Source organism: Artibeus jamaicensis, unplaced genomic scaffold (genome assembly GCF_021234435.1).
Source record: "Artibeus jamaicensis isolate MK-2021 breed Jamaican fruit bat unplaced genomic scaffold, CSHL_Jam_final contig_1539, whole genome shotgun sequence".
NCBI lineage: Eukaryota > Metazoa > Chordata > Mammalia > Chiroptera > Phyllostomidae > Artibeus > Artibeus jamaicensis.
In genome coordinates this window covers 699,446-725,278 of record NW_026521299.1, presented here as the reverse complement: position 1 = coordinate 725,278, position 25,833 = coordinate 699,446, and the positions used below count along the sequence as shown (strand labels likewise).

General features: G+C 53.7%; 1 protein-coding gene and 1 long non-coding RNA gene across 4 annotated transcripts; one reads left to right on the top strand and one right to left on the bottom strand.

Moving 5' to 3' along the window:
- Positions 1-162: 162 nt before the first annotated feature.
- HMGA1 (high mobility group AT-hook 1) lies at positions 163-9,399 on the bottom strand. 2 transcript variants are annotated; one of them, XM_037134453.2, is made up of 6 exons: positions 9,280-9,399; positions 8,928-9,038; positions 5,414-5,576; positions 3,240-3,323; positions 2,539-2,589; positions 163-1,338 (listed from the first exon to the last, which is right to left on the bottom strand). In XM_037134453.2, the coding sequence occupies exons 3-6, from the start codon at positions 5,546-5,548 to the stop codon at positions 1,285-1,287; spliced, it is 324 nt and encodes a 107-aa protein (XP_036990348.1). In that variant the 5' UTR covers positions 5,549-5,576; positions 8,928-9,038; positions 9,280-9,399; the 3' UTR covers positions 163-1,284. The 2 variants fall into 2 exon arrangements, with proteins under 2 accessions (XP_036990348.1, XP_036990349.1); XM_037134454.2 differs by having other exon boundaries at positions 5,447-5,576; positions 9,280-9,395.
- LOC119041230 (uncharacterized) lies at positions 8,181-19,330 on the top strand. Of its 2 annotated transcripts, XR_008392344.1 has the most exons (4): positions 8,181-8,434; positions 15,826-15,948; positions 17,200-17,366; positions 18,925-19,330. It is a non-coding gene; the product is annotated as an uncharacterized LOC119041230 (long non-coding RNA). The 2 variants fall into 2 exon arrangements; XR_005080997.2 differs by lacking the exons at positions 8,181-8,434; positions 15,826-15,948 and adding an exon at positions 16,720-16,809.
- The last annotated feature ends 6,503 nt before the right edge of the window (positions 19,331-25,833 follow it).

The window sequence follows — 25,833 nt, the reverse complement described above, 5'->3', positions numbered from 1 at the left end:
GGGTGTGATTTCTTCAAGAGGAACTAAAATCACTTTCCCTAACTCCCTTCCCCCAACCTCAAGAGCTGGGCTGGGCCTCTCCAAAGCCACCCCCATTGCCTACCTGGTCCTTGGTTTCTGCCTCTGCCTGTTCCGGGCACCCATTGCACAGAAAGACTCCAGTCCAGAAAAGGATTTTTTTTTTATTCAAGTAACTGCAAATAGGAAACCAGAGGGGGGGCCCCAGGCTGGGACAAATAACGCTACCTCCTCCCCAGCAGAACAGGGGAGAGAAGGTGGCCCTACACTCTCGGCCATCAGCACAGGCCTCAGTCTGCTGCAGCATCCTAGGGGCAGAGCCCCACCTTCCCTGGGACTGGGGTAGTCGGTTCCCAGCCTGCTTTGCCCCTGCCCCTTCCCAAGAGCATCTTGGAGGGGAGTGTGGGCAGAACAGGAGGCAGTGAGGATGGACATTTGGCGCTGGTAGCAGCAGCAATGACAGATGTCTAAGAATGAAACTTGAACACAAAACAACACAACTGTCCAGAGGTAGTTTGTGAACAGAGGAAAGATGGAACCAGAACCTTGGGGGACAGGGTGGGGTGGAGCGGGGCTGGGAGTGGGCAAGGCTAGCTCCTTGTTAGTGCCCCATGTGAGGAGAGGGGAAACTCGGAGGCTTCGAGTGGAAGCAGACGGGTAGGGGGCTCACACCCCTCCTGCCTTCCTTCCTGTGTCCCAGGGGGACCTGTCCCACCTAGTGCCAGAACTAGGCAAGGCCAGGAAGAAAGGAGAGTGGGCATCTTGGGGCCAAACGGCCCTATCCATGGCCACACGTGCTGCTACCGCCGGTACTGTGGAGTGGGTGTGTCAGGGTGAGATGGGGCTCAGGCCCCTTTAAGGCCAGGGGAGCCCTCCCAGGCTCCCTAATGGGAAGCCAGAGGTAAGAGTGGGGAAGGGACCCCCAAACCAGGGGCCCAGTCAGCAATGCCCCCACCACCAAGGGAGCAGGGACACGACAGGCGCTAGGTGCAGCTAAGTGGGAAGTCAGCTTTGTCCAGGAGGCCAAGTGAATGAATGTGGGAGGGCGAAGGGCTGCTGGGAATCGAGACCGAAGGAAACTGCTCCCCACTCGGGCCTCCGGGGCCCCGCAGCGGCTGGTGTGCTGTGTAGTGTGGCGGTGCGGGAGGCGCAGATGGGTGGAGGTGACTGGGGTCTGGAGGCAGGGGCGGGGGGGCAGTGGGAGTGGAGCTGTCCAGTCCCAGAAGGAAACTGCTTCTCCGTGAGGAAGCGGGTGGCACGGCACAGTCACTGCTCCTCCTCTGAGGACTCCTGGGAGATGCCCTCCTCTTCCTCCTTCTCCTGTGTGGTGGGGCAGGGCCATCAGCAGTGCCAAGCCTGGGCCTCCTCCTCCTCCACCCCCAGCCATGATGGAGAGCGCAGGCTTGCTGCCCCCACCCTCCCTGGCTCTCCAGAAGGGGGATGAGTCAGGGCTGAGTGTGTGGGTGACTCAGCAACCTCCACAGCCCAGTTTCATTCATAAAAAGGGAAGAATTTAAAGGGAGGGAAAAAAAACCACACACAAGCCGCTCTCACACAGAGCCACCCTCCCCTGCCGCAGGGCCCACGGTGGGGGTACCGGGGACAGCTCACTGTAGCAGGAAGGAGTGGGGGAGGGGGGAGCAGCGGCCCGGGAGAGGAAATCGGAAAGGGTGGCTGGAGGGTGCCCTGGGACCAGGTGACCTTGGTATACAGGGGCAGCTGCTGAGGCCGCAGGCTGACCCCAGGCCAGGGCGGGGAGGAAGGGGAAATGTGTGCCGCCGAGGCTCACTCACGGGGCGGGAATGTTGGGACACCACACAGGCTTCAGCCCCCGTGCCAGGCACAAACTCCAAAACAACTTGTTTCCTGTTACTCACTCCTGGGGTCCAGCCAGCACCCCAACCCCCCTAACCCTGGTGATGGCAGCTCGACTCCAGGGGCCCACCCCCCCCTAAGCCTAGTGGTGGTAGCTCAGCTCGAGGAACCAATGCCTCAGGGAGTTCAGGGAGCAGGTTGGGGATAGGCAAGGTCCAGGAACAGGAAGGCAGAGGCCGCTAGCTGCAGGGGGACCCCCTAGAGGCCGTCCCCTGACTGGAGACACCAACTTCCACCACCAGCCCTTTGGGGGCAGAGATGCAGAGTGCCTACCCAGCACGGTCCCCCTTCAGGGGCTGCACGCCTTGGTGCTTTGTCCTCCCTCCTCGGGATCAGGACAAAGACAAAACTCGCCCCTTCCCAGGAGGTGTCCTTTGCCCATTTCCAGAATGGGGGACATACCCGAGGGCCTCCAAGACGCCTCCCGAAAGCAGACGCCCTCCACCAGTGAAGGGCAAGAGTCTGGTCTGTACCCGGACCTCTCACTTCTCCTGGATGTGGAGACCTTTGAAAGCCCCGGGCAGAAGGCAGAAGGCGACAGCCCACCACACTTGGCCTGCAGGTCAGGGGACTGCCTCCATGACAGGTATGACCTATTCTTAGGGCCCCACCTGGAAGAGCCAAGTCACCCCCCACTTCACCTACCAGTTTTTTGGGTCTGCCCCTCGGTTTCCTCCCTGGGGTCGTGGTGGTTTTCTAGATGGTCAGAGAAAAGATTCACCGTGTCAAAAATGCCCCCGACGGTGCCCATCCAGTGATGGGCGAGGAGCAGAGAGGGACAGAGCCGCCTGCCTCCACTCAGGGTGGCCCAGGAGTCTCCCCCGAGCCGGCAGGCCCACCCAAGTCCAGCTGGTGATGACTGGCCACCACACTGACCCCCTCAATCTACACACACGCCCCCCACTCCCTCCTCCACCCATGACTCAGAGGATATGAGTCGTGTCTTAGAAAAAAATAAAATAAAAAACAAAACTACTTCTCTGAAAGCCCAATGCCACTGAGAATCTGGCCTCCCTGCTTATCCCCACTCCCTTAGGATTCAGGGCACCCCGGGACGGAAGGTGACATTCTGAGCCCGGTGGCTGCTTGCCCCTTCATTCTTCCCAGTTAGTTCTCCCTTCTGCTAGACCAGGAATGCTGCAGGGCTTCCGACTTCATCTCCCCCACTGTCCTGGGCAGGACCCAGGCCCCAGAGTGAGACCTCAGTCATCACACTGCTTTCCCCGATTAGCCAAGACCCGCGTACCTGCCACCCAGACACCAGGGCACAGGGAGCAGACCCCGGATGAGCCGGTCCCTCCCCACACCACCCTCTTCACACGCCGCCACCACCACCAGCGCCTTACCCGGGTCTTGGCAGCGCCCTTGTTTTTGCTCCCCTTTGGTCTGCCCCGAGGTCTCTTAGGTGTTGGCACTTCGCTGGGCTCCTTCTGCAGAGACACAGGCAGCCGTCAGACACGGATGCCACCCGCACCACCCGTTTCAGAAGACAGAGGGCCCTCTGCCCCACCCCAACAGGGTTTAAGTCAGCAAGCCATCGCCCCCACCCAGGAATCCACGATGGCAGGGGCAAGTCCTCGGGATTTAGTTCCCAGTTTGATTATTTTTTGCAAAGCCCTTCCCCTTGCTTTCCTGTGACAAGACCCCTGGAAAAGGTGTCATGGGGGCAGGCACACGGGCAACTCTGCCCTGGTCCCTGCTGTGCCACTGACGGGCCGGGCCCTAAGGTCTCGGGGAAGACACTTAACGCCCGAGCCTCAGTTTCCTCACCTGTAAACGGTGACAAGACTGACCTTGCAGGCTATCATGAAAATTAAAATAAGGAAGTGTCTAGCCCCAGGGCCAGAATCATTGCCCACCCTTTCAGATAACAGAAGCTGGACACTTCCAGGAATTCAGAGTAGAAAAAGGGCCTTGGCCTGGGGGGAGCCTCCAGCCTCTAACTGTAAACTGGCCCCTCCAGGCTGCCTCCCAGAGAGAAGAAACCCCAGAGGTCCGTGCCGCTGCTGCCACTGAAATTTTAATAAGCCCTAGACAGAATAAAAAGCTGCTGCATTATGCATAGAACCTGGGCGGGAAAGGCACTTCAGCTACGGTTTCCCATGCACTGTTTCTAACCATGGTCAGTAACCCAACACCCCCTTCTGACCCTCGACCCCACCTCAGCCAACAGGCAGGCGGGGAGGCCCAGGGAACAAGGAGTCCCCCGCACCCCTCCGCCACACACAGCGGGCTCTGAAAGAGGCAGCTGAACGTAGCCACCCAGACGCCTCCCAGCTCATGTCTCCTAAAAAGAGTCAGGACAGACCACTGACTGTCCACCTCGGTGATGGAGCAGCCAGGGGCCTGCCGTGTCAAGGGCAAGGAACTGGACTTCACCCACAGCTGCCCCTCCATGAGAGAAGCCAAGATTGCGACCACAGAGCAAGCTCGGCCCCCACACCTGACTGGCCAAACTTCCTGGGGCACCCCAGAGTGCAAGGCTGGCCTCCAGTCCCATGGGAAGATCATTCTACCAACTCCCCAACATTTTCAACTTTTTGGGCTTCAATTTCTCTCTTTTTAAAAATTCTCACTAGAGGATATGTTCACTGATTTTGAAAAGAGGAAGGGAAAAAGAGAAACATCAATGTGAGAAACATTGATTAGTTGCCTCCTGTACTCTTCCTGGACCAGACATCGAACCCAAAACCTTTTGCTGTATAGGACGATGCTTCCACCAACTGAGCCGCCCGGCCAAGGCTCAATTTACATTTACAGAGCCAGGAGTAAAGCTGAAGTGGGGGGTGGGGGCGGCGACTGGGGCCACTAGCAGTGAGAGGCCCATGAACAGGTCCTAGTTCCTGGCCTGGGATGAGGAAGTACAGAAACTGCCATTAAGTATCCAGAAGCTTTTATAATAGCAAATTGACAGAGTAATGTGATGAATCTCATGATTAAAAATCCTAGGCTTGCCCTGGCTGGTGTGGCTCAGTGGTTGAGCACCAGCCTGTGAACCAAAGGGTTACTGGTTTGATTCCCAGTCAGGGCACATGCCTGGATTTTGGCCAGGTCCCCAGTTAGGCAGGCTTGAGAGGCAACCACACATTGATGTTTCTCTCTCCCTTTCTCCTCTCCTCCCCCCTTCTTTAAAAACAAATAAATAAAATCTTTAAAAAAAAAAAACCCTAGGCTTCTATTTCTTTTCAAGTTTCTAGAGTTCATCTTTGCTGTTCTATAAACATGCTGGCCCACAATAAACTGAAAATAAAGAGCAGTGGTCTACACCCCGGGGCAAGCACAGGCCTTCGTGAACCAAGGGTTACTTGGGCTTGGGCTTTCTGGTTCAATCCCCACTTTTCTCCTGGAGTCTCCGAAGTTACCTACAGGATTTGTGAGCGTAGGGTGTGCAAGCATGAGTGGGGAGGACACATGCAGAAAGGAACAACTGTGCACCCCTCCGTCCCTGTTTCACCGGCCAAGACACCTGGCACCTCCCTAGCCCAAAGGGGTAAACTGAGGCAGAGATTTGGACACCCACCTGACTCCCTACCAGCGCCGTCCCGGGACTCACCGGAGGCTGCTTGCGAGGCCTGCCTCGCCCTCGCTTCTCAGTGCCGTCCTTTTCCTGCTTGGAGGCCAAGGGCTGGCTGGACTTCGAGCTCGACTCGCTCATCTTCCCTTCTCTATGGAGCAGGTGGATGCTGGAGGCAGGAAAAGTGGTTTTAGACAAAACACTTTGCTCCAGCCACTTCCTACCCACCCCCCTCCCCTCCCACACCCCAAGTGCACTGTAGAAACACTGCCTGCTGGCAGGGGTGCCCCAACTCCCACCCAGCTGCCACAGGGTGGGGCCAGGCGGTTGGCCCTAATCAGCTCCTTATCTGCTGTTCAGAAGGGCTCTTTGTTGTCCTGCCACCCCACAGGGCCAGGGCCTGGAGCCACAGGCAGCCCAGACCTGCCTCTGAGGGTGAGTCTGCCCTGGGCCAAGGTATGGATGAAGCGGGGGTCCTCACACTGTGAGGCAGCCCCCTCTCTCTAACCAGCAGAATCTTGCTTTTTCACCAAGCCTGGGGAATACACAGGGAGCTAGGGAGGAAAGGTAAGCAGAGAAAATGAGCCTGGGCCTCTGGCAGCCATGAGCTTCAATCCTCTGCACACCTCGCTGCAAATTCTCAAGGCTCAGGACCAAAAACTACAAGGGCAACCTTAACAATTCACACCAATCACATGGCCAGGATTGGTGCCAGGGCCCCATGGGTGCCGCCTCCTGCTCTCTTTCAAGGTAAATCCTAGGATTCAAAGATGGGGACACAATTTGGGGAGGGAGAAGATGGTTGAACTGCAACGGGTAAGGTGGGTCCCCCCTCTCTCATCAGGCCCTCCAGAGTCAGATGACACCTTTCTTTTTAATACCTTCTTACAGAAGAGGTACCTCCAACTGAGATGGACCCTTCTAGCTGGCCCTCTGGAGCCCTGGCAGGGCTGATCCTAAAAGCTTTTTGGTCTTCTTCTAGTACATTCCTTCTTCATAAAAGCCTGCTTCAGTTTAATCAGACCCACTATTGGAGTTTACCCCAATACCTAAACCCCCCACCCCCTGCAAGGACACCAGTACCCTGTACTTGGGGGTTTCTTCCAGAAACTCAGAAGTAAGGGCCTGGCCCGGTTGCTCAGTTGGTTAGAGCATCATCTAATCCGCCAAGATTGCCGGTTCGATCCCAGGTCAGGGAACATACAAGCATCAACCAATAAATGCATAAATAAGTGAAATAACAAGTTGATGTTTGTCCCTTCCTTCCTCTCTCCAAAATCAATAAATACATTTAAAGCAAAATACCTTCTTAAAAGAAGGACTGTGAGGGTGCCCCCCACCCCGCACTCCCATCCTCCCCATTATTATCCCTGTGTTAGACTGAAGGCTGAAGCGGGAACCTGGGCTTCCTGCAAACCAATTCCTGGCTGCACCTGGTGGAGCGTGGGCCCAAACCCCTCCACTTCTGAAACTCCCTTAAGTCTGTAAACTGGGGTAAAGGTAAGACATCTGCCTCAACTACCTTTCCAGACTTGCAAAGATCAAACCAAATAATAGTTTAAAAATACCCAAACAATGGGCAGTTTCCATTCAAAATGAGAACTAGAACATTTGAAAGTGATTTCTTTCCCTTTTTCAGATTTTCAGACAATTCCCAATTTTAACCCAATCAAAGGAACAAAAACCATTTTGCACGACTGTGACTTCTGGAGGGCCCAAGGCCCCCATCCTCAAAGCTTCGATGTTCCAGATGGCAGGGCTTTCTCTGGTATTTATTCTGTTTTATAATATTTCAGACTTGAAGACCCTTTTAAACAAGGTGATTGGTGATTTATCCTACTCTGTCATTAGTGGCTTGGTCTGCTCTATAATTAAAGGCAGTGATTAGAATCTTCTATTACACCACAGGTCCCTTTTTCAAACTAAACATTCAAATTAATCAGCTAAATGAGTACTGACCTCACATGAGGTCTGCTGAACACCCCTCCGGGAGGAGGTTCTAGTTGGGTGAAGCTGGTCCCTAATCCCAGACAGCTTGGGCACTGCCTACTGGGGTCCCGGTGGGTCTTCCTGGAAGATCCTATTTCATCTGGTGGTTCCCCCTTGCCACCTCTTGCTGCTGGGAACCCTTGAGTCCACTCCCCCACCCCAAATCCAGGCTTCATGAAATGAATGAAGGCCTGAAGCCCTCTCAGGCCAGACAACAAATGCTGTCTCTTCCACCTGTTTCCAACATCAGAGAGGCCTGTCACGGAGAAGGCACGTTTTAGGGCCCAGTCTTGTCCCTTTCATAACACCGTGCGCATAATGTGTGCTCCACAAATACTTAGAGAATTTGCAGAAATAATCCTAGAAAATTATCCAGAAGTTGTGCTGTTTCACAAAAAAAAAAAAAAAAAAAGTAGTCCAGAGAGCCCGGATAAGTTGCCTAAATAAAGTCACACAGCAAGTTGAAGAAGAGGATGGAGTAGGTACTTGGCGACCCTCTAGCCCGCCACTTTCCTTACCCGCCCTGACGTTAGTTAAGTCTCTGTGATACTCTACTCCACACCCGACCCCGGTGACTGCAAGTGTCTCCCTTGGCCGTTGTATGCAGGTCGACCGACGGGACTGGGGGCTAGAACGTGCTGGGGGAGGGGCACAGGCCGCTCTAGCAGGCGCGGGAAACCGGTGTACCCCGACCGCATGCACGGCCACGCGGGTGCACCCGGCCCCACTTCCTGCCAGAGGGGGCACCCAAGCCCGCCCTGGGGCAGGAAACCTGGCTCGAGCGGGGGAGAGGAAGAAAGCTACCTCCCTCCGTGCCCTCCCCGCAAAATAAAGCCTCAGGAAAATAAATTGAAACGGGGAGTCAAAGGGACTAGTTCCAACAGAGCCCAGCAAAGCAGAGAAACCAGTTTGTGGGGGTGGAGGGCAGGCCTGGCCCCGGGGGCTGAAGAGGCACGCGGGCAAGGCCAGAGGTGGGGTCGAGGTGAAGCCCCAAACCTAGGCCCACGATTCGGCCTCATCTGCGTGGAGGGACACCAGGTAAAGGCCGTGCGGGAGTAGGGCCTAATTGCGGGGTTCCTGCCCATCCCCCTCACTTCTAGAACTTCCCCAGGCTGCGGGGGATGGCCGGCCCCCCACTCTCCCGCTGCGCCGCAGCCTGTTCCTCTCCCCGCCCCCAATACCCAAGGCCCGGGGCCGGGCTCGGGCGGGAGCGGCCGGCGCGAGGTGCATCGGGAACCGCCGGGTGCACAACTCGCGCTCGTCGCAGCCGCGCGCCCCCTCCCCCACCGCGCGCCCTTCCCGGGTCCCCGCCCCCCGCTGGGCGCCAGCGGCGCGGGGGAAGAGGTGCGGGCGCCCTCCCCACGCTAGCGGGCCCCGCCGCCAGCCCCCGCTCTGCGCGGCCCTCCTCCGCCCGAGGCTCGCGCAGTCCCGGCCTGGGAATAAAGCTGGAGGCGCGCGCTGCAGCCCCCGGTGGCTTGCAGGGAGGGGGCGCGGGCGCCCTCCTCCGTCGCGGGGCCCAGGGACGACTCACCGCGAGCTCGGTCGCCGGCCTGTGGTGCGAGCTCAGGGCTGGTAGGAGCGACGGTGCTGGGCGCTGAGGACCGGCCTGGCTCCGCCGCCGCCGCTGGTAGCAAATGCGGATCTGAAACCGGGAGACAGCAAAGGCGCTCAGAGACTGCCACCGCCGCGTGCTCGCCGCCCAGGCCCCCACGGGGTATTTATGTGTCACATCCAGGAGTGGGAACAGAAATATTCCCCCTCCCCCGAAGGATGGCGAGGGGCAGGAAGCTAGGCACGGCCCGTGCGCGGCCTCAATAAATAAATAATTTAATTAAATGATAGATATTAAAAAAAAAAAGCCACCGGAGGGGCCGCGAACTCACGCCTTCTTGGAGCCGCGCCAGCGCCAGAAATAGCCCGGGCTCGGAGTCCCAATTAGAGGAGCGCAGCCCCGGCTCAGGGGAGCTTAAAAAGAGCGACCCAGGGGCAGGGGGGACGGGCCCGCCCGCGCCAGTCGTGTCACTGAGGGGGCGGGGCCATGCAAATGAGCCCGGGGATTTAAAAGGGCGGCCGCCCGCCAGCCGCCCCGCGGGTGGGTGCTGACTTCGGAGAAGAGTGCGCAGTTGTTGGCGCTGGGGGTTAGTGCTAATATCCCAGGGTGCCGGCCCACTCCACACTGCCTCATAGCGGGAGACCTGAGAAAGGGCACAAGAGGGGTCACCAAGGAGCTTTTCGCGAGGTTGGGGGGGAGGGTGGGGGGCGTCCTTACTGCCTAGAACTGGGGGTCCCTAGCAGAAACACCTCCAGTGGTCTTCGGGACTTAATGGGTCTGACGCTCTCCGAGCGCGAGAATGTGGGTGGTATTGGTGCCGGCGGGGTCCGCGCGGGCGGTAGGGGTGGAGAGAAACGCGCGGGCTGTGGTTACGCGGCCTACCCACCGCCCCCTTCGCCCAGATACGCTGCTGGCAGATTCCCCATGGGCAGACAGGTGTCAGCATGTACGTTTCAGTGCCAACCTGCGTGTGGCTGATTGGATTGGTGAAATTCAGGTCTTGTGAAATTCAAATGTGAAACTTGTGAAATCGAGAGTTTTAGTTTATTAATGGTTGCAAGTGAACCATAATTAAGGTGCATCTCAAAGCAAACGATTGGCTTGGTGCAGGTTAACCTGAGGGAAGATTCCTTCATACATGGTTTCCCACTTGGTTCCTTGGCCCCATCTGCGGTGACTTTTTAAGAAATAAGGCGTGAACCAGTGACCGCTTGGAAGCACTTTGAGGGCAGGGACTCAGTCCGCGTACGCTATACCTGCTGCGCCGGACGCACAGGGGCCGACTCAACAAAGACTTGTTGCACGGCCGGGAAGGAAGCCAAAGTGGGAAGATGGCGGGGAGGGCGGTGGGAGATGGACGCTGTTAGTGGCGCGCCCTGCAGGCCGGGCCCGGGCCTTACAGAGCGCACCTCCCCACTCCTGATCCCGGAGGCGGCCTTCCACACCTCCCGTGATGCAGGGAATTGCAATGCGACCGGGTGACACACTGTTGTGACTCATGTTGTTCTTCCTCCCTTGTAGGCTGAGGCCCCGGCCCAACCCCCTCCTCTAGGGGAAAGCCGGCGGTGGAAGGGGGACTCCAGGAAAATCCTAAGCACAAGAGTGGAGGCGGGGTGGGGAACGGAGGGGGCCGGGCCTCCCAGTTTAAGGAATGTTTCAGGAATGTTTCCGGTGGGGGTGGGGTACCAAGGCGGGAGAGGGCCCAGCCCCCACCCCGGGCAGCACGTGCTCGGCCGGGTGGGGGCGGGGGAAGGTGCTGGGGGCCAATAGAACCGGTTCAAAGAAGAGGGCGCGGGTTTGAGTCTGAGACCTGGCGGAGCTAGGGGTGGGCGGGGAGGCCGCCTACCCGCGCTCCGGCTCCCCGCCCATCGCCCAGGTGGAACGCCGGCCCAGTGAAGCCCGCAGGCTGCCCCTGGAGGGGAAAGGAAGTCAAGGAAGGGCAGCCTGAGGAGAGGAGGGTGGAGGGGAACTCTAGGGAGAGGCTGGGGGAGGGGCGGCCTGCCCCTTTGTCTAGAGCCGAGGGTGGGGCGGGGTGCGTGGCGGGCTGCTCCATCTTTGTGCCCTACGTGACAAGCGCGCGCTCAGTAGGCTGCGAGTAAAGTTGGCCTCGTGGCATGGACTTGTTAGCTCCCGAACCTTCGAGACGTTGAGTGGAAGAACCGTCCTTCAGCCCTCAGGCTACAGGCTCCTGCCATCCACCCGGACCCCCACGTCTGGGCCAGGGATAGCCCCCACAAGAGAGGCGGTCCCCTGGATACAGCCTTCCCCAAGGCCCTCTAGGCATCTAGGCCAGGCCTCCGGGGCTAGTGGCCCGGAAGGCCTTGTGAGGCCTGTGGCTGTCCCTGAGAGGCAGGTGGGAAAAAGAGGGACTTGCATCTCCAGTGGGCTGTGGGAAAACTCCTTCAACTTTTTGGCCCACTTTTCATCAACCGACTTGATTTTTTTTTTCTACTCTTATTTGCCCCTCATACTGATTTCCTCACCTACTTGTTTTTTACCTTGTATTATGTGTATTTTTGTAAGCCACCTCAGTCTCTCTGGAAGGAAGCAAATATAAATAAATTTGTAGACAAATATAGTAGTTTGTTCTTCTCCAGGATTACCCACACCTTTGAAATCCAAATAACTCTACCGCTGACCCCTGCCTCCAGTGCTTTCTGGGTTGCAAATGCCCCCAAGTTACTTACTTTCTTTTCCTCTTTCAATAATTATTTATGAAGCATAAGGGTGAGTGGTAGAGATTTAAAAAATGAATAAGACATAGTCCTTGCGCCAGTGAATTTCATGTCTAGAGGAATCAACAAGGAATACTTTCGTGGAAGCCAATTTTCCCACAGATGGGGGGGATGGTTTCTGGATGATTCAAGTGTATTAAATTCAAGCTCACCTCCTGCTGTTTGGCCTGGTTCCTAACAGGTCCAGAGGTTGGGAACCCCTTCACACCATGAGGCAGAAAGCAAGCATTCATTCATTCATTATTTACTGAGGGCCTACTATGTACCAAAAACTTCCATGCTGTTGGGGTACAACTAGTGAGCAAAGTTCCCTATGCTCTAGAAACTTAGACTGGGGGTCAGGTGCCACAGAAAGAGGAGGGAGCTCTGGGTAATCAAGGAAGGGTCCTAGTGGAGGTGGGCTTGAACAGGCCAGAGTGCGATTTGGATAGGTGGGGGACCATGGGGAGTAGGCAGGGAAGGGGAGCTCCTCTAGGCCAGACACATAAACCTGGTCGGTGAAGGCCTGAGGGGCACCAGGGGAACTGGTCACATCAGAACCAATCTTTGCCACAGGAAGCATTTCCTCACTGTCAGAGTTGAATTACACAGTTTCCACTAGGAAAACCCATTGAACTCAATGACCCCAACAGACATTCAGGAAATGGGGAGTTCAAGTCAACTTTATTTTACAGGACAGCCGAAGGTACAGTTACTCTTACCTGGGCTGTTGAAATTCTTTCTGATGTGTTTGTTTTTCCCCTGCTCTGCTAAGTGGAGTAGCAGGAGTTTGACGGTCTCCCAGCTGTGGGTTGAAATTCGGAGGTCCTGGAAGGTTGGGGTGTCCCTTGGCACTCCCCAGGGATTTGTGCCTCCCATTTCTCCAGTTATATAGTTACTTGCCAGTTTACCTCTCACTTTTGAGTCAACTGCAGCTCTTGGAAGAGTAGAGGCTTCCTGAAAGGCATGGGGGTAAGGTGTGACAGTCCTGTGTGTCAGTCCCACCTGGAAGGTAGATGGGAAGAGGTGGGGAGAAGTGTCCGAACCGCAGCCCACAAGTCGCTCGTGGCCCAGGATAGCTATGAATGTGGCCTAACACAAAACCATAAATTTACCTAAAACCTTTTTTTTTTTTTTTTTTGCTCATCGGTTTTTGATAGTATTTGTGTATTTAATGTGTGGCCCAAGACAACTCTTCTTCCAGTGAGGCCCACAGATGCCAAAGGTTGGACACCCCTGGAACCTATTACACAAACTAGGATATGTTTTAAAGTACACCTTTTACTGATGAAAACTGTACGTACAGAAAAGGCATAAATCCTGTGTTCGGCTTAGTGCCTTTTAATAAAGTGAACACCCGTGTGTGGCTAGAACCCATATCAAGAAAAAGAACATTTCCATCCTCCCTTATGTAACCACCATCTCAACTTCTTTTTTGTTTGTTTGTTTGTTTGTTTGTTTGTTTAAAGATTTTATTTATTTATTTTTAGAAAGAGGGGAAGGGAGGAAGAGAAACATCAATGTTTGGGCTGCTTCTCAGGCCTCCAAACTGGGACCTGGCCAGCACACCAGGCATGTACCCTCCTGACCAGGAGTCAAACCAGCAACCTTTCAGTTTGTGGGACAACACCCAACCCACGGAGCCACATCAGTCAGGGCACCATCTCAACTTCTAACAGTGCCCTTTAGTTCCAACTTTTTTGTGCATTGTGTGGATGGAATCATGATACGTACTCTCTTGTGTTAATCTTTGTTCAGCATTATGTCCCGATTCATCCATGTTCCTGCATGTGGCTGCAGAATGTTCATTCTCTTTGCTGCATGGTTATGTGGTGTTATGTATACTACAGTTTTTATATCCATTCTGTTGTAGGGCATTGGTTAGTTTCCAGTTTGGGACTATTACATGTAGTGCAGCTCTGAATGTTCTGGAATATTTCTTGGTGACATGTACTCCAAGTATTTCTGTTGGGTACATACCTTAGGAGAGGAATTCCTGGTTCATAGGCTATGTATGCTGAGCTATTACAGACAAGCAAGACACTTAAGAGTAAAGGGGGGGGGGTACTAGTAGTTATGAGCAGACAATGAGAATGAACCTGAACTGGCCCATTATAACTAGATTGACCCAGGACCATAACAGCCAACACTGACGGGGGCAAGCTGGGCATAGGGTCGCACTGGTGCCTGGTGTTTGACTACTCTCCTGGAGAGTCACCCAGCTACTAGTACATCTACTCACTTGGCAAAACCAGGCCACTAGGCCCTGCTGACCCCCAGGTCTGCTGCCAGGAAGCCTGGCAGGCCTAGAGTGAGAGGAAGGCCTCTTCCTTCAGCTTCCAACTTTTGAAGGAAAAATTCTCCAATAAATAGAGATGCTCAGGGGGCAGGCACTTTCCTGAGCCAGCCACCTACCACACATGACCCCAGGATACTGTCCATGTATCAGCCACCTTCTTCAGAGCTGGAACCCAGAAAAGTCCAGCTCCTCTTCAACCTCAGGAAACAATGCGGGAAAAGGAAAGTGATGAGCACCTACTGACTGCAGCATCCCACATCGTCCCTACCAGTTCAGCAAGGCTACTGTCCCCATTTTACAGATGTTAAAACTGAGGATCAGGGAGGGTCGCTTGGGATGCTGCCTCTTTCCCCTCCACTACTGCTTCCCCTAAGATGGGTGAGTTTGTTGCCTTCTCTCGCCTGGCTAGCTGGATCCCTCCAGGCACTCAGGCACTGGAGACTTGAATGAGGTAGCTGTGTTCCCTGTCCTCAGGGGACTTCCACTGGGTGGGGTAGAAGACAAACAAGTACAGGGTAGTTTCACCAGTGTGGTACCTGCCCTGAGGGCAGCAGCAGGGGTGTAGGGAGCAGGGGCACGGCTGGGATGTAGCAGGGTATTTGACTTGGGGAAGGGCTTAGGGCTGTAGCAGACACCATGGGTTGGCATTTGGCACCATTCTCCACACTCCTTTGAAGCTGCAGGTTTGAATGTGAATTAGGTCCCACTAAAGAGTGAAATTTGTTGGACGGAAACAAGGAAATGTTGCTGTGCAGGCCGCAGAGACATGGGGTTTTCTGCAGCACCTCCAGCATCCCCTCACTAGTGCTGTAAGGGTTAAGAGTTCGGAATGGTGGCAGAAAGAACTCCTGTCCCTGATCACAGCTCAACCATTCAGGCCGGGGCCGCCTGATTCCACCCTGCCCCCCCAATGAGGCAGAGACAGGCAGACGGGAGTGTCCCCAACCTACAGCCGGCTCCTCCAGTTCTTCCCAATGGTTTTGTAAGCACCTAATTCTCAGTATTAAATCATTTTCTGCCTAAAACATAAGGCATGTCTTTCCTCTGTCCAAAATCCTCCAGGGGCTACCATCTCACACAGAGTGGACGCACGAGGCCCGCAAGGCTCTGCGACCTGCCCCTCCCCCACCTTGTCTCCTCCCTGCTGCTCTGCTTCAGCCACACCAGCCTCCCTAGGTGCTGCCCAGACCTGGCAGCCAGGAGCTCACCTCAGGGCCTTTGTACTTGTCATTCCCTCTGCCTGACATGCTCCTCACCTAAATATTCTCAGGGTCTGCCCTCTCACAGCCTTCAGTAGTACCTGTCCACACTATTTAAAATTGCACATTTCCTCCTGCAAGTCTCAGCCACTTTACCATGTTTTCCCCCCTGTAGCACTTGTCAATTTCTAACGTATCATTAACCTTTCTATTGAACTGTTATCAATAAAAGTGGTACGTTTTCTCTCTGGTTCTCCCCACTGGAGGGTCAGCTCCTACAGGGCTAGGGAACAATATCAGTTGGACTCACTGGGGTATCCCTAGGGTTTAGCACAGTGTAGAAGCTCAAAAAACGTGTTGAATGAAGAATGATTGGCCAAAATGATTTCTGTTGTCAGCAAAGACCAAGCCACAGGGAGCTGTGCTGGGGATCTGAACTCCAAGGCAGAGAAAAGGGCAAGGAAGCCAGCAGATCACCACAGGAGTGACAGAGTGGCCCAGCCCGAGACAGGGATCTGCCCCTTACAGAGATGTCTGTTCGTCTCACTAGGTCAGAATCGCTGGGCTGCCATCTCCCGCACTCAGACTCATGTGTGGTGGGCATCACCTGCAGATTTTATAATTTGCCACCGATCAGAGGAAATTGTTTTTTCCCTTGGCCTCAGGTGTAATCGTCAGGTGCTGGCAGTCATGTGACAACCGTCTTGGCCTTTGGCCGGGACAGAATGTCTGGCTGGGTTGCTTGTTGGTGACTGGGAGGTGTGGCAGCTCACTGGACCGCACTTCAGGTGAGTGTAACATTTGTGCTTTGCGTGGAATAAAATAGTTTCCCTTTGGCCTATGGAACTATCTGACGAACAGACTCTGCAGGTAAAATGCCCCAAACATGTTGCCTCCTCCCACTGAGAAGTGGTGGAAAATACATGTCCCTTCACGTTGTGTAGCCCATGGAGGCCCCACCCATAGGAGCTGGTGGAAGGAAATGTCAGGGCAGCGGCTATGGGCCTGTGACCCCATTCTCTGGGGCTGAGTTTGTCCCTCCAGGCCACAGGCTCCAAGGTTCAGGAAATTTTCATGTGGTCTTTGCTGTTTCTCTTGTCCTATTCCTTGCCTGCTTTTGAAGTGGGAATATGTCTTGGCCTGGGGAAGAAGGGATTCGGTGACCTCCTGGGGCCTTCAAAAGTGTCTGTCCTCCGTAATTAGCTGGGGGAGGCCACCTTCTACTTTAAGTCTGCCCCGTTGCAAGAGTCCTAGCTGGTTCCTTCCGCCTCTGCAGGGGGACGCTGCTCCAACTGGGGAGATGTGTCCCGAGTCACCCTGTGCTCTCTCCCCTCCAGGTCACCCTGAACCCTCACCCCGAACTTTTCTTAGGGCGGGGAGCTCCATACCAGGAATGGGCAGGAGAGGGTGCTGCCTGCCTGCTCCCAGAGCTCAAGGGATAGGGGCTGGGCCAGAGTTCGGGGAAGGAAAGGAGGGCAGGGCGGAGGTCGAGGGGGGGGGGGGCTGGCTGAGAGAGGTGGGCTGGAGTGCGGGAGGAGCCAACGCCACACCGGGGATTGGTGGGACTCCTCCAGGGCTTTGTTTTCTTCTCCACACCCCCGAGCCTCGCACCAGGGTCGAAGGGGGCCTTGGCGCTCAGCAACAGTTTGGTAAATGGATGGATGAAAGAGTGCGAAGACGCTGCGGGGGGGGGGGGGCGGCGGCAGGGGCAGGCAGAGAAAGTAGGTGGCTGGGGGAAGGGGGGAGGAGCGAAGTGGGGGAGGGGAGGTGGCCACTGGCGGGAGAGCAAAGGAGGAAGGAGGCGGGCGGAGCAGGGTAAGCCTGCTGGTCTGGAATCTGGCTAGCAGGAGATGGCGGCTGCTAAGGGCCCAGTCAGCCTTCCTTCCCACCAACCTGGCTTAAACCTGTTGCTCCCCGCTCACCCAGGCTTCAGGCCTCTCTCCTACCCTATAAATCCTTTGGAGTTTTATGTCCTCCAAGGCCTAGTCGTCACTGAGGATTGAGTGGACGGCATCTTTGTTTTCTTTCTTACTTTCTAGGAATTCAGTCGCTGAGGGATCCGTGGCCCCCTGGATCTGGAACACCAGAGGGGCCCAGAGGGGCCGGCGGTGTCAGTCGTAGGGCACACCCGGGCTCGAACACGCTCTCTCCCATCCGGGCCTGCGCTGAAGTCTGCATGGCCCCAAATCCAGCTACTTGGCTCTGGGTAGCCCTGGGGAGTCTGAGTGGGTCTCAGGGGGTAGAGGGGCAAGTGGGTGGGCACAGAAACCCAGGGGAAGGAAACCCCGACAGTTGCCAGGGAAGCAGTGGGGATCCATGTGGGCGGTGCCGGGGAGGAGGTGCTGACAGGTTTCTGGGTCACCATCCAGGGAGCCCTGCTGGTTCCCAGGCTTTCTGGGTGGGGTACAGGGAGGGCAGGTCTGCACCCCAAATCCAGACCCTGCTGCCTCCTTTGTCTGGGACCAAAGGACTTGCTCCCACCCGTCACTCCCAGCCTTGGTGAAACCCCATGGAGCCCCCCGCTGAGGGGGGCCTGGTTGTTGATCCTGAATTCCCCCTGGGCTTGTGGGCCTGCTGGCCCTGGAGGTGGGGTGAGTAAAGGCAGGCGATGCGGAGTCCTCACACACTCCTCACGAGGCAGCCTCTTGGCTTGGGGTTTCCCTCTCCAACCCTGGGGCCCTGTTCACAGTTCCTTTTTTAAAAAAGGTTTTATTTATTTATTTTTAGAGAGAGGGGAAGGGAAGAGTGGGAGAGAAACATCAATGTGTGGTTACCTCTTGCATGTCCCTTACTGGGGACCTGGCCCGCAACCCAGGCATGTGCTCTGACTGGGAATCGAACCAGTGACCTTTTGGTTCAGAGACCTGTGCTCAGTCCGCTGAGTCACACAAGCCAGAGATGTCTGCATTTCCTAAGCATCCTTTTTTCTGGCAATTTTGCCCTCGGTGGGAGAGGTCTTTGGGGGCAGGATGATTTTCATAGGCAGAAATCCTTTTCCTAGTTCCCAAAGAGGGAATGCACCTTCTCAGTACTATGAGGTTGACACCTGGTGCCCCCACTCCCCATGGCAGTGACTCGGTCCCTAGAAGTGACTCTACAATACTTCATTCCCAAGAGTTCCAAGTGTGCAATTACATAGTCAGTGAAACCGAAGTCCAGAGTGTTAAGTGTATTGCTGGGAGAGAAATGGTTAAAAATGGAGGGTCTGGGGGCCACTGAGTGTCAGGGTTGGAGGGGATGTGACTAAGTTTGGGAAGCTGTGCCCTGGCCACTGCTACAGACAGCTGGAGGGGTGGGGACAAAAACAACATTTATTTAATTTTTTTAAAGATTTTATTTATTTATTTATCTTTAGAGGGGAAGGAGAGAGGGAGAGAAACATCAATGTATGGTTGCCTTTCGTGCATCCCCTGCTGGGAACTGGCCTGCAACCCAGGAATATGCCCTGACTAGGAATTGAACCGCAATCCTCTGGTTCGCAGGCCTGTGCTCAATCCACTGAGCTATACCAGTCAGGGTTTCAAGAACAACATTTACTGAGTGAGCATTCCTCCAATCCCCACAGGAGAAAGCATGTCCCCATTTCAGAGTTGGGGAGATCGGGGCTCCACAAGACCAGGCCACTGGCCAGTGCTTGTGGTGGAACCAGAATTCAGAGTGTCTGTGGGTCTCACTTCTCTGAATTCTGCCCCCCTCCCCTCCCCTCCCCTCCCCCCCAGCTCTCCCCACCCCCTTACCCTGCTCTGCTTTCTTCTGTTCCTCAGCCCTTAGCTGACAGCTGGACTCTGCTGCCCCTGAAGGTCACCTCTGGGCACAGGGGGAGACTGCCCACTTGCCTCTCAAAGGGAGTGAGTCTGAGTTACACACTGGAAACGAGACTGACGATCTCAATCCAGTGAGATCGTCACTGGATTCCCAAGACTTGTTTCACACACACACACAGATGTGAAAATACTAATTTTTTTGTATATTGTTTGCATGTTGAAATGATATTTGGATATATTGGGTTAATTTCCTGTGTTTCTTCTTACAATTTTAATACAGCTACTGGAAAATCTAACAGTAGATATGTGCCTTCTGGTCCATTTCTATCTAGATGGTTCTGGTCTAGATTATTTGCTTATTTATTATTTATTGTTGCCCCCACTCCCACCCCACATCTCTCTTGGAGGGCGGGAGCTGACAGTATTTCGCTCCCGGCCGAATTCCGGGGCTGGTATAATAAACACCGGCACTGCTGTTTATTATAGATGCTCAGTAAATACTTGTTTCACTGAACCCCGCGTCCGACTGCAGGTCAGTCTGAGAGGGTTAGGAGGGCGTCCCTGCGGGAACCCACGTGGCCCGACTCCTCTACCACCCACAGGGCTCCGCAAGGTGACCTAGTCGGCCCCAAGGAGCCTTTCCGGACACCCTTCCCCCACCCCGTGTGGGGAAAAAGGGTCTGGAGTCTGGAGCAGGTGAGCGATGCTGGCTGGGGCACTCGCCGGGCTTTGGGGAAGCTGCGGAAGCGGCCGTCCTGGGGACAGACCGGAGAGCCCTGAGTTCCCTGGATGCTGCCCCCCCCCCCCCCGCCCTCGGGGAGGGAGTCCCTGCGCGGTCGCCTCTGGCAGCCGCGCATCTGGAAGCAGGCGTGACGGGAGGGCGGAGGTGGGCCGGGGGCGCGTGTTGTCTGTGGGTAGAGTGTGGGGGTGTGTCCGGCCTGGGACACAAGGGCTCACACAAGGTCACTGTGTCAAAGGAGCGTTCCGAACACTTTCTCTCTCCCCGCGATTGGATTGCGGCTCCGAAAGCCCCTTCCGTAGGGACTTCCCTCCGCGCCTGACTCACGCTGGCTCATGCGTGTGACTCAGGCCGGGCGCCGAGCCAGCCGCCACCCCCCACCCCGGCCACCGAGCTTGCTGCAGGGGCGGAGGGACAGTGGGGGACCGGAGGCGGACATGCAGGGACCGATGCCGGGGCGGAGATGGGGGGATGTGGAGGCGGAAATGGGGGGATGTGGAGGCGGAGATGGGGGACGAAGGGGCGCAGCCTAGAGAGGAGAGTGAGTTGCCGAGAATCAGCTCTGGGCAATGGATGACAAGGCAGAGAGCCGCTGTAGGAGAGACTGGAAGAGGGAGACTGGGAAAATGGGAGGAGAGAGATGAAGGGGAGAAGGACAGAAACGGGAGAGAGAGCCAAAAGCCTTCTCGGAGGCCAAGGCAGACAGCAGGTGAGAGGATAGGGCAAGTGACAAGTGGGAGGAAGGGAGGAGAAAGGAGGGAGTCAGAAGCCTGTGGGTGCTGCTGCCCCTGAGCCCAGCTAACACCTGGGCGTCTGGGCAGGTGGGGGGACCACCCTTCTGAGCCCTGCTCTCACCCCCAGCCCCACCTTACCAGCTCTGAGAGAGCAGGCAAGTTATTCACGTCTCTGGGCCTCAATCTTCTCATCTGCAAAATCGGAGGTGGTGACGGTGGAGAACAATCCCGTCTCCCTGTGCTTGTTATTCTCCCTTCATCCGTCCACTCCCTCACTCACCCCATTTATTCTGCTCTGACCATTGTAGGGTCTGGAAGGCTGACTGCTTGGCCCTGGGCCCCGGGCCCCCTTGCCAGTTAGCTCTCTGTTGAGCAGTGCTTAACACAGGACATCCCAGAGAAGGAGAGAAGTTGGGGTGCTCCCCCCCCCGCCCTGCTTTGGCTCCTGACCCGGCTGCTGTGTCCCTTCATGGCTGTGGCTTGGGGCACGTCGCATCTGCCCCAGCCTTTTAGGTCCTAGGAGGTACAGTGACATTACCATCGCTGGCCCCTGTGCCATACCACCCCTCATTGATCCCCCTCACCCCGCCTGCCTGCACCCCCGTAAAGAGCTCCTCCATTAGAGCTTCTTGAAGGCCCTGGGGTGGGTTCCATTTCCTGCCAGGGCCCGACTGCTGCACGGCAGGGGGGCACTGAAGGACTGAAGAACGTGCCACACAGGCACCCAGTAAATCCCAGCTCTCACTGTCATCCTGCTCCCTCCTTCCGATGGGGGGAGGGGACAGGGATAATAACCCTCACCAAAGTGATATACAACATTAAAAAGCACTTGGATACATATTAGCTCTTTAAATCATTGTTGTGAGTCTGAAGCAGGTGTGGGGTTATTCGCTTCATTTATTGATAGAAGAGAAACATGAGGCTCATGCATTTAAGAAGCAACACAGTGGAATAAGGGTAGTGACAGTGGACTGTTTCCTGTGGGTGATGGGCCAGCTCAGGGAGGGGCAGCTGTGAATAATAACAACAATAGATAGCAGCTAGGATGTATTACTACTCCCCAAGCAACAGATGGTTCTGATGTACTCTTATTAACTCATTTAATCCTTACAATTCTAGGAGATGGCTGCTGTCCTTACTGCCCTTTTACAGTGTAGTATCTGAGGCACAGAGAGGTGGCCTTTTCCATGGCCACACAGCAGAGCTGGACAGGAAAGCAGTCAGTCTGGCTTCAGAACCACCACTGTAACCTCTCCTAGGTGCCTCCTTGGGGTGCCTTGGGGAGGGGCAAGCAGGGTGAGCACACCTGCATTCCAGACAGTGTCTTAGAGGGGAAAGAGTTTTTCCATGAGTTTCAGAAGCTACCAGCTGTGCTGTAGCACCTGGTAGAGGGCGGGAGAAGGAAGCCGTGGAATTCAGCAATGAAGGGAAGGAACAGGAGCTCATACGGGGCACGCACCTGTCAGCCAGGGGCCTGGACTTTATTTTGAAGGAAGCCGTGGAAGGTTTTCAGCAGGGGTGGGACAGGTTAGCATTTTGGAAAGAATTACCTTAAAATGCAAGGAAGATGTTTTTCTCTTACCAGACGGCAGAGAGCTTTAAAATGCTCGCTCCCAGTGCTGACAACATTTCGGAGCACTGGTGCTCCCCTGCAGTGCGGGTGGGAGGAGTGGGTGTGGCCTTTCTGGAGAGCAGCTGAGCCCTGTGCAGTGCCAGGGAGGGCTCAGCCCTTTGACCTGCTAATCCCATTTCTGGGAATCTCTCCTCCAACAGAATTAGAAAGGGGTCTGAGATCGATGTCCCAGAATCTGAAATTTGTTTCCTCATTAATAATAGCAGCCATAGCAAAAGGAAACAACGTAAATGTCCAACAGATGAGAGTTGCTCCTTTTTAAAGCTCTTTGCAAGTTGATAGAAAAACAGATTCTCCTTTGTATTTTCAAATTAAGATAAAATATCACAAAATGTTTTATAAAAATTAATATAATTTTTCAGAGTCTTAGAAGTAATAACCGAGTTCATTATGGCTGCAAGGTACAAGACTAACACAAAGAAATCAATCCTATTTTATATGCTAACAATGAACCATTAAAAAAGACAACACTATTTGTAATAGCTCCAAAAGGAAAGGAAGAAAAAAATAAACACTTGAGTATAAACTCTAACAAAACATACACAGAGTGTTTATGCTGAAAACAAAATATTGATGAAAGAAATCAAAGAAAATCTAAAAAAATACACTGCATTCATGGATTGGAAGACTCAACAGAGTAAAGATGCAGTTTCTCTCCAAACTAATTGAATTTGTTTTCTGTAGCTGCCATAACAGAGTAGCACTAACTGGGTGGTTTAAAACAATAGAAATTGTCTCACAGCTCTGGAGGCTAGAAGTCTGAGGTCAAGGTGTCAGCAGGGCCGTGCTCTCCTGCAGCCTCCAGGGGCCCTCCCTGGCCTCTTGCAGCTTCTGGTGGTTTGCCCGCTCTCCTGGGCATTCCCTGGCTGCAGCTGCAGCACTGGCACCCCTGCCTCTGTTGTCACACGAGTTCTCCCACGTGTCTGTGTCTTTTCTCTTACAGGGACCTCGGGCATATTGTAGTAAGGATCCACCCCACTCCACTATGACCTCATCTTAACTAATTATATCTGCAGTTACCCTGTTTCCAAATAGTCATGTTCTGAGGTGATGTATTAGGTCCAGGTTAGGACTTCGACATACCTTCACAGGAAAAATGATTCAACCCATAAAACTGATCTGTCAGTTGAGCACAGCGCCAATCAAATTCCATCAGGAACTTTTGTAGATATAGACAAGCTGCTTCTAAAATTTATGTGGAAAGGCAAAGAAACTAGAATATCTAAAACAATTTTGAAAAAGAAGAATAAAGTTGGAGGGATTGTGTTATGTGATTTAGAATTTACAACAGTAATGGGAAGAGTAGCGTGCAGGCTGGGTAGCTTGGCTGGTGGAGCGCTGTCCTCACGCACTGCGGTTTGGGGTCTGACCCCACTGGGACGGGTGCAGGAGTCCACCCGTGGGTGCATGGATGGGCAGAACACCAGGTCGATGTTTCTCAAGTCGATAAAAAATCATTTTTAAAAAAGAGTGTGCTGCTGTCAGGAATGGTACACAGGTCAATGAGACAGAACACAGGCTCAAGAAATAGACCCACACACCTGGCCAGTGTGGCTCAGGCAGTTGCAGCATTGCCCTGTACACAGGAAGGTCGCAGGTTTGATTCTGGGTGAGGGTACATGCCTAGGCTGTGGACTCCATCCCTGATTGAGGAACCTAGGAGAAGCAACCAGCTGATGTTTCTCTCACAATGAGAAAATGTCCTCGGTGAGAGTGAAAAAAAAGCGAAAGAAAGAAACCAACACAAATTTGGCCAACTGATTTAGACAAAGGTACAAAAGCAATTCGATGGAAAAAGGATAGTTTTTTCAACAAATGGTGCTGGAAGAACTGGACGCCTACATGCAAAAACAATGAAACTTGTCCTAGGCCTCACATATTAGACTAAAATTAACTGAATATGAATCATAGGTCTGAATGTGAAACCTAAAATTATAAAACTCCCAGAAGAAAGCATAAGAGGAAAGTATTTGTGACCTGGGGGTTAGTCAAAGAGTTCTTAAACATACCACTGAAAGCACAATCCATGAAACATTTTTTTAAATTAAATCAGACTGTCAAAAAAAATTAGACTGTCAAAATCAAAACCTTGTGCTCTGTGACAGTGTTAAGAGTAAAAAGACAGATTATAGTCTAAAAGACAATATTTACAAATTGCACATTTAACAAAAGAGTTATTTTCAGGATACAAAAAGCCCCCCTCAAAACTCAATAGCAAGAAAAAGACCTACTGATTTTAAAATGAGCAAAACAGTTGAACAGACACTTCACCCAGGGGGGTATGCAGTTGGCATATAAACACATGCAAAGATGTTCAACGTCATTAGCCATTGGGTAAGTGCAAATTAAAACCACAGTGACCCAGCAATTCCATCCTAGGTCTTTACCCTGGAGAAATAAAACTGACATTCACACGAGAATGCTAACAGCGGTTCTATTCATAATCACCAGAAACTGGAAGCAACCCAGTTGGGACAGCGGGTGCATGAATGAAATGTGGTGTGTCCATACTGTGGACTGCCACTCAGCAGTAAGAAGGAATGAACTGTTGCCACTCACAGAGACATGGATGAAAGAAGCCAGTCCCAAAAGATTACAGGTTGCATGTTTCAATTTCTGTGACTCCGTACCAAAAATAAACAATGGTGTTGAAAACAGCTCAGTGGTTGCCAAGACTTAGGCGTGCGGGAAGGTGTGCCTGTGCGGGGTGGCAAGAGGGAATGTTCTGAGGCTGATGGAACTGTTCTGAACCCTGATCGTGGTGGTTACATGTGCCTGTACATGTACGTTCCTAGAACTGCACACCAAAGAGCTCACTATTACTGTGTGATCATTAAAAACACCAACCACACACTTCCGGTTGGATAACTATGCAGTAAATCAAGTAATAGTGTACTGTTAATGGGGGAGCCTAGGTGGTGGGTGTGAGGGGTCACTGAACAATACTTTTAGCATGGCTGTCCGACAGTTTTCATAACAAAATGTAGGCGGAATTATCCTGTTTGTTTTTAAAATGTACCCATCAATTTATCTATCTACACATAGGAAGAAAATTGAAGATATCATACCAATATAGTGATAATGGGGATCTGTATGAATGGTATAGTTGCAGGTAATTAAAATTTTTTTTTAGCCCTGGCTGCTTTAGCTCAGTCGATTGAGTGCTGGCCTGCGAACCAAAGGGTTGCTGGTTCAGTTCCCAGTCAGGGTATAGCAGGAGACCTGCTTAGACAAGCCTAGACAAGTCAGAAGGACACGGTCAGTTTGCTGAGCCACTAAGATAAGGAGGGGTGAGCAACTAAGTAACTAAGAAGCAAGAACAAAAGAACATTGTAAGACCCTATCAGTGGCCCTGCTTTCTCAGCAGCCCTGCTTTCTTGCTTCTGCAAACCCACTTCTGCCATGTAGGCTGAGTAAAATGACTTCCGAATGCCACACTGTAAAAACAAGCCCCTGCCCGAGCTCAGGACCCAGAATTTGGAGACTGCCTCCTCTGGGTCTGCATGCGTAAATAAAGTTCCACTCCATACACCCGAAAGCGGCTGAGTTGTTTTCTGTAACATTTTGGTTCCCTGACCGGGAACCAGTCACGCAAGCAGGTCTTTTTGCTTCCGGTGAAGGCAGTGGGGGAGTGACTGAGAGGGAGCCTGGCGGCCGAAGGAAAGCGTGCGCCCTGGTGATTTCGGGTCCCAGACACCCCGGGCTCCATGGAAGCCATCCTCCGGACTGCTCTTTGACCTGGGCAGGTGGGGTGCGGACTGGAACTATCTGGCACTACAAGGGCACATGCCTAGGCTGCGGAC

Excerpts from the sequence above, each read along its gene's own strand:
- HMGA1 (XM_037134453.2), bottom strand. The coding sequence starts at position 5,548 with ATGAGCGAGTCGAGCTCGAAGTCCAGCCAGCCCTTGGCCTCCAAGCAG. Across the intron at positions 3,324-5,413 it reads CGGCGCTGGTAGGGAGTCAG|AAGGAGCCCAGCGAAGTGCC; the intron begins GTGGGTGTCCAA and ends GTGTCTCTGCAG. Across the intron at positions 2,590-3,239 it reads AGGGCGCTGCCAAGACCCGG|AAAACCACCACGACCCCAGG; the intron begins GTAAGGCGCTGG and ends CTGACCATCTAG.